The sequence below is a fragment of the Erpetoichthys calabaricus genome, chromosome 16, assembly GCF_900747795.2.
Source record: "Erpetoichthys calabaricus chromosome 16, fErpCal1.3, whole genome shotgun sequence".
In the NCBI taxonomy this organism is placed as follows: Eukaryota; Metazoa; Chordata; class Cladistia; order Polypteriformes; family Polypteridae; genus Erpetoichthys; species Erpetoichthys calabaricus.
Genome location: NC_041409.2, coordinates 51,782,885 through 51,796,344, shown reverse-complemented (window position 1 = coordinate 51,796,344; position 13,460 = coordinate 51,782,885). Strand labels below are relative to the sequence as shown.

Sequence of the window (13,460 nt, the reverse complement as noted above, 5' to 3'; positions counted from 1 at the left end):
CCTACTCAGCCACCCATTTTTTGAATTCGCTCTGTTCAGGCCACGCAGCTCTGAATTATACTTCTCAAAAAAATGAAGGGAGCACCTAGTCATCAGAGTCCAGTACTAAGTTAATGAAGCTTCAGGCATGTTAATCTGTCCAGGTAGGACACCTAAGCAATTGTCAAACAATGTCACCTGCTTTGGTGCAAATGAAAGTGACAACAGGGGCACTGGAGAGGTAACAACATGACGCCCCTCAAGGGGAAGGTGGCCACAGACAGATGCTCTCTCCGTATCCTTCCTGAGTCATTTCTCTCTAGTTTTGCGTTTTGCTAGTGTCCTTATCACTACTGGTAGCACAAGGCGGTACCTGGATCCGATTCAATTTACACAAGTAGTCCAGTTTCACCAGGGTGTCGCATCTACATGTGCCGTCGCAAGAAGGTTTGCTGCGTCTCCCAGCACAGTCTCAAGAGCATGGAGGAGATAGCAGGAGACTGGTCATTAAACGAGGACAGGGCTGTAGAAGGGCATCAACCCAGCAGCAGGACTGGTATCTGCTCTTTTGTGTGAGGAGGAACAGGATGAGCACTGCCAGAGCCCTACAAAATGACCTCCAGCAGGCAGGCCACCGGTGTTAATGTCTCTGACCAAGCAATCAGAAACAGACTCCATGAGAGTGGCATGAGGGCTCGATGTTCTCTAATGGGACATGTGTTCACAGCCCATCACCGTGCAGCTTGACTGGCATTAGCCAGAGAATACCACAATTGGCTGCTCCATCATTGGTGCCCCATTCTCTTCACAGATGAGAGCAGATTCACCCTAAGCACATGTGACAGAGGAGATAGAGTCTGGAGACGATGTGGTGAATGATAAGCAGCCTGCAATATCATCTAGCAAGACCAATTTGGCATTGGGTCAGTGAAGGTCTATAGAGGCATATCCTTAGAGGGTCGCACAGACCTCCACATGCTAGGCAGTGGTACTAGGATGACATCATTGTCAGACCTTATGCTGGTTCAGTGGGTTCCTCCTGGTGCAGGATAATGCCTGGTCTCATGTGCCCTAAGTGTGTAGGCAGTTCCTGGATGCCGAACGTTATTGATGCCATTGACCGGCCCACACATTCCCTAGACCTGAATCTAACTGAGAACCTCTGGGACATTATGTATCGGCGCATCCAATACCACCAAGTAGTGCCACAGACTGTCCAGGAGCTCACTGATGCCCTGATCCAGGTCTGGGAGAAGATCCCCCACGACACCATGTGCAGTCTCATCCATAGCATGCCCAGATGTTGTCAGGGGTCCATACACGTACGTGGGGGCCATACACAAGTTGGATCAGCCTGGGATTTCAATTTTTGACTTTGATTTTTGGTGTGATGTTGAAGCAGCTCTCAATGGGTTTGTGATTTTGATTTCCATTGACCGTTGTTACCTCATTTTGTTCTCATGGAATTACACAGTACTGTTCAGGAAAGATTTTTCCATTTGAATATTTCGTTCATCGAGATCCGATGTGTAATGTAAGTGTTCCCTTAACTTTTTTAAGCAAGTCTGAGAATATTATGTTGCAAAAATATAATATAAATAATAAAATCAAACAATCAGTAAATAATCCCAATGGAAATAGATAGCCAACAGACATAAAATATTAAGATGTAACTTAAGAAAGAAGAGTTTACTTGCACTTCTGTTGCACTCTGCCAGGCATCCTTAAGTACACTGCCTTAAGCAGAATTGGATGGGATGCCAGCACACGCAGTCACATGAAACCACGCTGGAGTACCAATTAACCTAACATGCCCACTTTTGGCTTGTGACAGTAAATAGGAGTGCGTAGAGAAAAACCACAGAAACATTGGGAAATGGCACAAAGGTGTGTCTGGTGACTGAGCCGTGAGCGCAGTTGTGCTTTAAAGCAGCAATGATTAATAATGTACCCATGATTTTGTAGATTATAAATATATGTTAACATATTATTCATGCATGCATGAATCCGACCTGAAGGGCACACTAGTGCAGCTTGTCCAAGTGCTATAAGGCAGTAACATTATTCACTGTCCTGTAAAGAGCAACAGTAATTGCAGGGTTCAATATAATAAAAATGATAATTGTGACTTTGACACATATTGAGAGTTAGGAGGAAAGGCACTCAAGTAGAAGAGGCATCTCTGTCCAGTCTGATGTCAAATCATAAAGAACAACACCGATTTTTGGAAAGCCGTGTGGTTGAAATTTAACATTTTATTAAAGAAAGAAAGGAATGTCCTCTAACAGGACAATTCAGTAATCAGGCAGGAGAAAAGCTGTTCATTGTATCTTTTAATTACTCCTCAGCACAATGCCTTGGAGGAAGCATTCTTCAAAAGCAGTCCTTTACAGCAGGGTCAGAGAAACAAAGAACAGAGGTTTATTTTATAAACTGTTGAATTTACATACAGTGTCAATTAATAAGTACATTTTACTCTGGTTGGTTCGTTGGTTTACACCCAAATGATTTATATAAAATAAAAGTCTATTATATTATATTCTGGTTCTTCTTACACCTTTGAGTTGCACCACCACCCTTGAAATTTCTGTGCATATAACAACTGTCCATTGTTCTTTATAGGACATCAGCTGACTTCTTAGACATCTCTTAGTCATCCTTCAGTATGTTTTGTATATTACATCAACCTTTCTTCTGGTACATTCTTTACTGCTGTTTCTTTAAGATGAATGCTATGTTACCCTAAAATTATTCTTCCACAGCCACAAGGTACAGGGAGGATCCTTCATATGAAGTAATCAGTTGGACATGGCAAGGACACAGCATGTTTATCTGTCTGTGCTTGGGTGGATTGGCCCATAACATGTTAGTAAAACCATATTTGCTCTTGCCTGCAGCTTTGGACACAGCAAATCTTATGGTGAAGAAGCAGGTGTTTGAACTGCTGGCCGCTCTATGTATGTATTCTCCAGAGGGACACAACTTGGCCTTGGACTCCTTGGAGCATTACAAGGTAAATAAAGAGAACTCGGATTGAATGTTTTTATATTCTGTATGTACAGTTGCTTCAGTGCGTATTCAGTCCCCTTCACTTTATTCACACTTTACCATGTTGTAGATTTAATTTGAAATAGATTTTTGACCTATAAAGACAAAGTGAAAGCATGTTTTCAGAAAAGTTTGCAATTTTTTCAGTCAAAAACTGAAATCTCACTCATAAATGTATCCAGACCCTTAACTTAGTATTTTCTAGAAGCTGCTTTGGCAGCCGTTCCAGCTTTGAGTCTTCTTGACAAGTCTCCAGAAGCTTTGCACACGTGTATTTAAGAAGTTCATGCCATTCTTACAGGCAAATTGGAGAGGAAGTATCTGTAAACTGCCATCTTCAGGGATCTCCACACATGTTCTATTGGGTTTAAGCCTGGACTTTGGCTGGGCTACTCAAGGACACTCAGAGGCTTGTCCTAAAGTCACTCCAGCGTTGTCTCAGATGTATACTTCAGGTCATTGAACCGTCGCCCCAGTCTGAGATGGTGTGCACTCTAGAGCAGGTTTTCTTCAAGGGCATCTTTGTATTTGGTGGCATTCATCCTTCCTGGAGTTCTGACCAGTATCCCTGTTCCTACAGCACAATAATGTCACCACCATGCTTCACTACAGGGGTGGTATTAGGCAGGTAATGGGCAGCGCCAGGACTTTGCCAGACAGAGTTCTGCCCAAAGACTTCAATTTGTGTCTCCTCAGACCTCAGAATCTTTATCTTTATCTAAATCTTATCTTATCTTATCTTATCTTAAAGTTATTTAAACATCATTTGCAAACTTTTACTCGAGCAGCTTTTGTCTAGCCACTCTACCATAAACTCTGCTGTTGAGATGGTCATCCTTCTGAAAGGTTCTCCCTTCTCAGGAGAGGACTTCTGAAGCTCTGTTAGAGTGACCACTGAGTTCTAGTTTTTAGTTACCACCTTGACCAAGACCTCTTCTTGCCTGGTTATTCAGTTTGACTGAATGGCCATCTCTAGGAAGTTGGTTCCTAACTAACATGTCATTTTTTCACGTCTTATTGTGGCACCATTTAGAATATTAATGGACAGTGCCATCTTAGTGATTGTTTTGTCTTGGTAGAGTTCTCTATTACCCTACTTTCCCCTTTTGTATTATTAATGTGTAGCCTTTGTCAGTATGCCTCAAATCTCACAGACTTACCTGTTTATAAGGTACAAGGGGGCTTCGCCCCCTGCTCGCTTCGCTCGCCTACCCCCGGCGTTTTGAAGGTGTGAGGATGATGCACATTTAATATGGAGCGTTCGCCCGTGTCACTCTGGGGCCCCCCACTGTTAATACGGAGCTCCATCCGTACTATTATGCGGTGCATTGTGGACTACTGCGGACCCCGTAGTGTTTCCCGTTTCAGTTTGTATCTCGGTCAGTCGAGCTTTTGTTTTTGAAGCTTTTGAATTCCGGTCTTCATTATCTGTAACCTGCTGTCCATGTGTTTGGCCCCCTCGTTTAACCTGTTTATGACGTTTTACTTTTCTTTCTACTCTGTCTTTCATTTCTGATCTCGCTTTATTCTGCTTTTGTTTTAATGACACCTGGTCCGTGGTGAATATATTTTCCCTTTTTCGAGTAATAATTTTCATTTTTTTTGCGATATTGTGATGTTTATCGTACTGTTAATAATGCATCACTGTAATGTGATTCACCTATGCGGTATAGTTTGGACGTGTGAGGATGACGTATGTTTAATACGGAGCGTTCGCCCGTGTCACTCTGGGTCTCCGCACTGTTACTACGAAGCTCTTTCCGAACTATTATGCGGTGCATTGTGGAGCACTGCGGACTCTGTAGTGTTTCCCGTTTCACTTCGTATCTCGTTTAGTCGAGCTCTTTCTTTTTGGAGCAGTGCCTGCCTGGTCTGCATCATTTCAGACGCACGTTGTAGGCGCCTGCGTTCATTAATTATATCCAGGCAGGCTCGTGTTTGTATCTCGGTCACTCGAGCTGTGTCGTGTTGAATCCGTGCCTGTTTTGCCTATGCAGTTTGAGACGCGCGTTGTAGGTGTCTACGTTCATTAGATCTGTCCACACGGGCTCGGTGTTGAAGCTGTGTTAGCCCTGTGGTGTGGACGTTTAACTGTCGTTGTTTCTGCCTTTATATTCTGTATCTCGGTGTGCATGTGTTTAGTGCCTAGGTGTTTTTGAAGCTGTTGCATTCCAGTTTTCATCATCTGTAACCCGCTCTCCATTTGTTCGTCCCCGTTCTTTAATCCCTTTATAAAGTTTTACTTTGTTTCCTACTCTGTGTTTTATTTCTGACCTCGCTTTATCCTGCTTGCGGCATGTCAGACGGTTCGTAGTCTCTCTCGTTTTACCCTGGGGAGGGGGGCTTTGTTCTGTAACCTGCTCTCCATGTGTTTGTACCTGTCCTTTAACCTCTTTATGACGTTTTACTTTGTTTCCTACTCTGACGGTTCGTAGTCTCATGTGTTTGTACCTGTCCTTTAACCTCTTTATGACGTTTTACTTTGTTTCCTACTCTGACGGTTCGTAGTCTCTCCCGTTTTGCTCTGGTGCGGGGGGGGGCTTTGTGTGGCACCTGCGCATGTGCGTAGTCTCTCCCGTTTCACTCTGGGGGGGGCTTTGTGTGGCACTTGCGCACTATGTCTTTTGCGTCCACGGGCAGGTCCCTGCGTCCATATCCGGTTTACCATTCTCGTTTAGTAATATGGATTGTACTTTATAACTTCTCCCCATCTTCCCTTCTACATTTATAACCTCAAGCAATTAGGTGTAGTAAAAGATAAGCAGGAGTTAAATTACAACTTACATAATATATGAGGGAAGTGTGACTGTGGTGAGGTCTGCGGTAGGAGTGATGGAGGTGAGATTACATCAGGGATCGGCTCTGAGCCCTTTCTTATTTGTAATGGTGATGGACAGGTTGACAGACGAGATTAGACAGGAGTCCCCGTGGACTATGATGTTTGCTGATGACATTGTGATCTGTAGCAATAGTAGGGAGAAGGTTGAGGAGACCCTGGAGAGGTGGAGATATGCTCTAAAGAAGGAGAGGAATGAAGGTCAGTAGGAACAAAACAGAATACATGTGTGTAAATGAGTGAGAGGTCAGTGGAATGGTGAGAATGAAGGGAGTAGAGTTGGCGAAGGTGGATCAGTTTAAATACTTGGGATCAACAGTACAGAGTAATGGGGATTGTGGAAGAGAGGTGAAAAAGAGAGTGCAGGCAGGGTGGAATGGGTGGAGAAGAGTGTCAGGAGTGATTTGTGAAAGACTGGTATCAGCAAGAGTGAAAGGGAAGATCTACAGGATGGTAGTGAGACCAGCTATGTTATATGGGTTGGAGACGGTGGCACTGACCAGAAAAGCAGGAGACAGAGCTAGAGGTAACAGAGTTAAAGATGCTAAGATTTGCATTGGGTGTGATGAGGATGGATAGGATTAGAAATGAGTACATTAGAGGGTCAGCTGAAGTTGGAAGGTTGGGAGACAAAGTCAGAGGCGAGATTGCATTGGTTTGGATATGTGCAGAGGAGAGATGCTGAGTATATTGGGAGAAGAGTGTTAAGGATAGAGCTGCCAGGGAAGAGGAAAAGAGGAAGGCCTAAGAGGAGGTTTATGGATGTGGTGAGAGAGGACATGCAGGTGATTTGTGTAACAGAACAAGAGGATGAGGACAGGAAGATATGGAAGAAGATGATCTGCTGTGGCGACCCCTAACGGGAGCAGCCGAAAGAAGAAGAAGAAGAAGAACATTGATAATACTCATAAAATAATAACAATCAAAGTATATCTGAATATTGGCCACCATACAATCTGATAAATAAAGGTATGCAATTTCAGTCAGCACACAGACTTGCAGTTACTTTAAATGTCTCTAGTTAAGTTATCATTTTATGGCTTTCTTCAGAACAAGTCGCATGCCTGTCTCAATATGGCTGCCGAGTTGTGCTTCTCAGTGTGGTCTTCATTTCAGTTCATGGTGTATGAGATGATCCTTCATGATGATGGTGTAAGAGAATGAGAGGGAGGGAGGGGTAAAGCAAGCAAATTTATAGACTCTCTGTCCGAACCTTACAGACAAAAAGCACATTGTGGTACTTAATGATTTCTGATTTAAAACCAGACAGGCAACTTTAGAGCAATCGAATTCTGGTGTGACACAATGGGTTTCACACTGGCCCCCAAAACCATTTGTTGAGCTGATGCTTGCCAGCCGGGCAGTCTGGCTTTGATTTGGCGGTTCTTTGAGAGAGTCACTGGCCAAACTGGTTTTAGGCTCTTCCTCAAACCCTGTCATAAAATTACAAAGACTCAGTCGTAAAGACTGGGGTGGGGTGCGGGGGTCTTAAACATCAGTCCATTGCTGTTTTTATCAATGATATAACACTAATATTTCATTTCTCTGTCCATTTTACAAATAAAGACATACAAAATATTTATCAACTTATACACAACAGTGATTTTCGAATCAACTGTTCCTGAGGTTACCTCCCAAAAGTATCCGACAGCGTGCTCGCATGATGTCATCGGCACGACCCTATAAAGGGTTATATTATGTGCATTTGGATAAACTTAAGACTTAACATGTGCTTCTCTGTATTTTTGTTCTCGGTGTTCTGACTTACTTTCTGGCTTTCAATGCTATTTCTGACCTGGTGAAAGATCGGTTTTGACCATGGCACATTTTTGGTTTTGTTTCTGTTTTCCTTTTCTAATCCCGAAATAAAAATAAATCAGTCAAATAGGTATCCTGAGGTGGAGCAAATTGCCGTAAAGGCTTGACTTGTTGTTGGGGGAACAGCGAGGCATTTAGACATTTTGACATTTGAGTTAAGCATTGGAACAAAATATAAATAGCACGAAAGTCGGGAAATATTTGCTAAAGGATAGATGCATCTGTCAGTATAGGGACTGTGGCTTTGGCAGACAAAACATATTTAAAATAATCTGCTTTCAGTACCAGTGGTGAAAGAAAACTTTAGCACGACTACCCTTGTCAATTCTGGGACTGCAGAAAATTTCATAAGCTCCTATCTTGTGGATAAATTACAAATCCAAAATCTACCTACTTCAGGATTAAGAGGTGACCTCATTGAAGTGTTGAAAATGATGAAGGGAATTAGTACAGTGGATTGAGACTGTTATTTTAAAATGAGTTCATCAAGAACATGGGGACACAGTTGGAAACTTAAGGATAAATTCCGCACAAACATTAGGAAGTTTTTCTTTACACAAAGAACGATAGACACGTGGAATAAGCTACCAAGTAGTGTGGTAGACAGTAAGACATTAGGGACATTCAAAATTCGACTTGATGTTTTTTTGGAAGAAATAAGTGGATAGGACTGGTGAGCTTTGTTGGGCCAAATGGCCTGTTCTCATCTAGAGTGTTCTAATGTTCACTTAAATATATATGGAGAAAACAGCTTAATAATGTGGTATAGTCTTTTGCATGTCTTTAGGCATATTAAAAGCATGAGCATACCGATTATTTACTGTGTGTAACACAATGTCACTTTTCTTTGTCTCACAGATTGTGAAGAACCAACTTTATCGCTTTAGCGTGGTCATGAATGAGCTACAGGCAACAGACAATGTACCCTACAAGGTCATTCTGATGAGTGTGATCAACGCACTCATCTTGGGAGTAGAGGACCTGCGAGCTCGAGACAAGTTGAGAAAAGAATTCATAGGTAATAAGGATGTTTTTCTACAATCCTCAGTTGCTTTAAACAAGCTGGAGAATGTTATTTCCAATAGGTATATCGTATATACAGTACTGATGAGCCAGAACATTACGATCACTCACATATAAACAAATGACATCAAATATCTCGTAAAGATGGCGCATGTCAACGCCAAGAATGTATTAGATGGTAAGCTGACATTCGGTACTTGTAATCGACATGTTGAACTCAGAAGATATGAGCAGGTGTAAAGACCTGAGGGCAAAATTGTTACAGCTGTACTGCTGGGTCAGAGCATTTCCAAAATGGTAAGGCTGCTCTTGGTCCGCCATGGTGAGCACCGACTGACAGTGGTCAAAGGAGGGAGACGTTTATAATGAATGCATTTGTTCTTCTAGTGAACTATTTTAATCTTTAAGGTTATCTGCTTTGCAAAAACTGTGCAAATCATGTCACACGTTGAAATATTATATTTTATTTTCACAGGATTACAGCTCCTGGATTTCTTACCAAAACTAAGGTGGGTATGTGTCTCTCTCAATGCTGTCATGTTTCTGCAGGTTATGTCTTTGAAAACAGTCTACTCTCAAATCAGTAGTTCACTTCACTTAAAATATCTTAAAGTGGCAGGACATTCACTTAAAAATGATTTGTAATGCATGAAAATTTTCACTTTAGGCAGTGAGCAAAGGATCAGAGATGTTATTTTGAAGAGCTCTAATAAAAATCACTTATTCTCTCATACTAATATGGACAGAAATCCTTATATAAATCTTCATAAAAGTACCACATGGGTTAATGAACTGAAAAATGAACAATCAACACCAGCTACCTTTATAGAAAATAAACTAACCAGAACAGATGAGCCCTCAATAAATTCTTATTACTCCTCTCCTATAAGAAGTTGTGCTCAGTGATGTGAGAGTGGCACACATTGCAGTTGCACGGTCATTTCTAAAGACAGTAATGTGACCTTCAGAACCTATGGTACAACTAAAAAGTAGTTGGTAATGGGGACTTGTATATTCATTTAACCATGTGTTCCTGAACCTGCACCTTAGCTATACTCACAGCTACCTGGACTCTAAGATAAGTAATCCTAAAAATCGAAGGGTCTTAGGAAAAAATGACAGATAGATAGGATAGGCAGTATATAATAGATATATAGACAGATATGAAAGGCAGTATATAATAGATAGATGTGAAAGGCACTATATGATAGATGTGAAAGGCACTATATAATACATACATAGATATGAAAGGCACTATATAATAGATAGATGTGAAAGGCACTATATAATAGACAGATATGACAGGCACTATATAATAGATAGATGTGAAAGGCATTATATAATAGATAGATGTGAAAGACACTATACATTAGATAGATAGAAAGATATGAAAGGCACTATACATTAGATAGATGTGAAACGCATTATATAATAGATGTGAAAGGCACTATATAATAAGGCAATATACATTAGATAGATGTGAAATGCACTATATAATAAATATTTGGATAGATTTAGGTTTCGGGATGTCTCTGTAAATTTCATTACTGCTCTTGCTGCCTCTTAACAGGGAAGAAGATGATAATGATTTACTAATTCAGTGTGACACCTTTGAGGAAACCATGAATGAAGATGAAGAGGAACTGATGAAAATCTACGGTGGCATTGACATGAGCAACCACCAGGAAGTGTTTACTGCATTATTTAACAAAGTAAGGACTTCTGAGCTGTCTCGGACAATTTTGAGCATTATCTGTGTATAAATGATTGGTGCGTACTTCCTAATGATGAAACAGTGGAGTGAGCACAGAACATAAGATACATGACATGGTTTTATTTTGAACCCTTTATATATTTGAGAATAATGTCCATTTATGATAGCCACTGTACATACAGCCTCAGAGCCGCTCAGTTTAGGTTATTTGGCAGCTCTGTCTTGGTTCCATTGTGGCTGAGTGTGTAATTGTGTAAGTAAGTGTACCCTGTGATGGACTGGCACTGATTTGCTCCAATACTGAAATGGATTTAGCAGGGTTGAGAATCAGAAAGTATTCAGACCCTTCACATGTTTCCCATTTTACTATGTAGCATCCTTGTGCTAAAATCATTTTAATTATTTTTTGACTCATCAAACAACACTCAGTACCACAGAATAACAAAGCAGGCAGATGATTTTAGAAATATGGGCAACTTTATTAAAAGTTAAACACTGAACTGTCATACTGACAGAAGTATTCAGAGCCTTTGCTCTGCTCAGGTGTAACTCATTCTGATGCTTATCTTTGAGATGTTGCTACATCTTATTTGTAGTCAGCCCTGTGGTCAAGTCAGTTTCTTGGACTGAATAGAAAAGGCACACACTTGTCTAAAGAAGGTTTCACAGGTAACAAAACCAAGCCATGAGGTTCAAGTAATTGCTTGCAGAGCTAAGAGACAGGATTATGTGGAGGCACAAAAAATGTTTGTGCAGCATTGAAGGTTCCCAAGAGCACAGTCACCTTCCTAATTGTTAAACTGAATAAGTCTGGAAGATCCACAACACTTCCAAGAGCTGACCAACTGGCCAAACCAAGAGAAGAGCCTTGGTAAAAGAATTGACCAAGATCCTGATGGTCACTGTGGATGAACTTCTGGGAGAAACTTCCAGAAGAACAACCACCACTGCAACACTCTGCTAATCTGCGCTTTACAGCAGAGCTGTATGGCTTCAATTGTCTGGAGGAAACCATGCAGTGCTCCTCACCTATACAGTATCAGTCCAGTGGTGACACATGGTGGTGGTAACATCTTGCAGCAGATTGTGTGTCAACAGCAGGGGCTGAGAGACTAGTCAGGGTTTAAGGGGAATCGGAATAGAGGAAGTACAGTGATAATGAAAACTTGTGCAGAGCTCTCTGGACCTCAGACTGTGCCCGAAGTTCACCAGGACAATAACCCTAAGCAGAAAGAAAAAAAACAGTACACTTCCAGAATAACTCTGGAACATTCTTGAACTGAAATGATTCAACATAGAAAAATGTTTAAAAAATGAAGGAGTCTGAAGGCACTGTATGTGTTGTGGGCATTACCAAGATGGCATCAGGCGGGTATAAACTTTCAGGATTTGTCCCTTATATGTCGGTCTGGATGCACAAAGACCACTAAACTACAATATGTAAGGGTATACGCTATGGGGACCAGCACAAATGGGATTACATAATATGGAAGCATACACTGCTCCCCAAGAGCACAAGGGGGCTTTGATCCCAGGGAGTTCCCTTTTAGAGAGAGTGAAATTGGGTAATAAACACCAGAGGTGACAATACCTTCTGGTGTCTAGAGGTCACATCATCCCTGGAGCAAACGTTAGACACTTAGTTGATCCTCTGACACAGGAAGAAGACAGGTTAAGGGTGCAAAGACACTTAACATTTCTAAAAGGGCATCCTATCCTGTTGTCCTCAAAGCAAATCTGAATCTGGAGACAAAGGTGAACTCCGTATAGGAATTAAGACTGCCTCATGACTACAGGCAGATTGAGTAAAGAGTCGGGTTAGGGGGGTTGATTAGGTGGGTAGTCCAAAAAGCAATAGCTAGTAAGTAAAAACAGGAATATAAAAAGATGACTATCAGACCACTTCAAGACAGCAGTTATTTCCACTGAATTTATTTTATTTGGAGAAAGGTGCTCCACCCATCATCATAGGTCCCCCCACCCTGTGTGGACGTAAAACAGTAATGGACCTGTCAAACCATATTACTGTACATATGTGTGCTCTTTCTGTGTTGGGCCGGTGACATGCATGGCCTGCTGGGATGATTGCTGTGTGCATTGCCCCTCATTTATAGAATTCTGCTCGGCTGAGTTCTCAATGGACGCATCACAGCAGCATTTTCCATCCATCCATCCATTGTCTCCCGCTTATCCGAGGTCGGGTCGCGGGGGCAGCAGCTTGAGCAGAGATGCCCAGACTTCCCTCTCCCCGGCCACTTCTTCTAGCTCTTCCGGGAGAATCCCAAGGCGTTCCCAGGCCAGTCGAGAGACATAGTCCCTCCAGCGTGTCCTGGGTCTTCCCCGGGGCCTCCTCCCGGTTGGACGTGCCCGGAACACCTCACCAGGGAGGCGTCCAGGAGGCATCCTGATCAGATGCCCGAGCCACCTCATCTGACTCCTCTCGATGCGGAGGAGCAGCGGCTCTACTCTGAGCCCCTCCCGGATGACTGAGCTTCTCACCCTATCTTTAAGGGAAAGCCCAGACACCCTGCGGAGGAAACTCATTTCAGCCGCTTGTATTCGCGATCTCGTTCTTTCGGTCACTACCCATAGCTCATGACCATAGGTGAGGGTAGGAACATAGATCGACTGGTAAATTGAGAGCTTCGCCTTGCGGCTCAGCTCCTTTTTCACCACGACAGACCGATGCAATGCCCGCATTACTGCGGATGCCGCACCGATCCGCCTGTCGATCTCACGCTCCATTCTTCCCTCACTCGTGAACAAGACCCCGAGATACTTGAACTCCTCCACTTGGGGCAGGATCTCGCTACCAACCCTGAGAGGGCACTCCACCCTTTTCCGGCTGAGGACCATGGTCTCGGATTTGGAGGTGCTGATTCTCATCCCAGCCGCTTCACACTCGGCTGCGAACCGATCCAGAGAGAGCTGAAGATCACGGCCTGATGAAGCAAACAGGACAACATCATCTGCAAAAAGCAGTGACCCAATCCTGAGCCCACCAAACTGGACCCCCTCAACACCCTGGCTGCGCCTAGAAAT

At 42.6% G+C, this 13,460-nt stretch overlaps 1 protein-coding gene across 4 annotated transcripts in view; it reads left to right on the top strand.

Annotated features, from left to right (window-relative positions):
• Window positions 1-13,460, top strand: part of inf2 (inverted formin 2) — a 198,689-nt gene that overhangs the window by 70,596 nt on the left and 114,633 nt on the right. For all 4 annotated transcript variants that reach the window (XM_051920005.1, XM_051920006.1, XM_051920003.1 and 1 more), the window contains exons 3-6: window positions 2,877-2,992; window positions 8,540-8,699; window positions 9,180-9,213; window positions 10,275-10,416. In XM_051920005.1, the coding sequence (XP_051775965.1) occupies window positions 2,877-2,992; window positions 8,540-8,699; window positions 9,180-9,213; window positions 10,275-10,416 (452 nt within the window). The remainder of the gene's footprint in view (window positions 1-2,876; window positions 2,993-8,539; window positions 8,700-9,179; window positions 9,214-10,274; window positions 10,417-13,460) is intronic.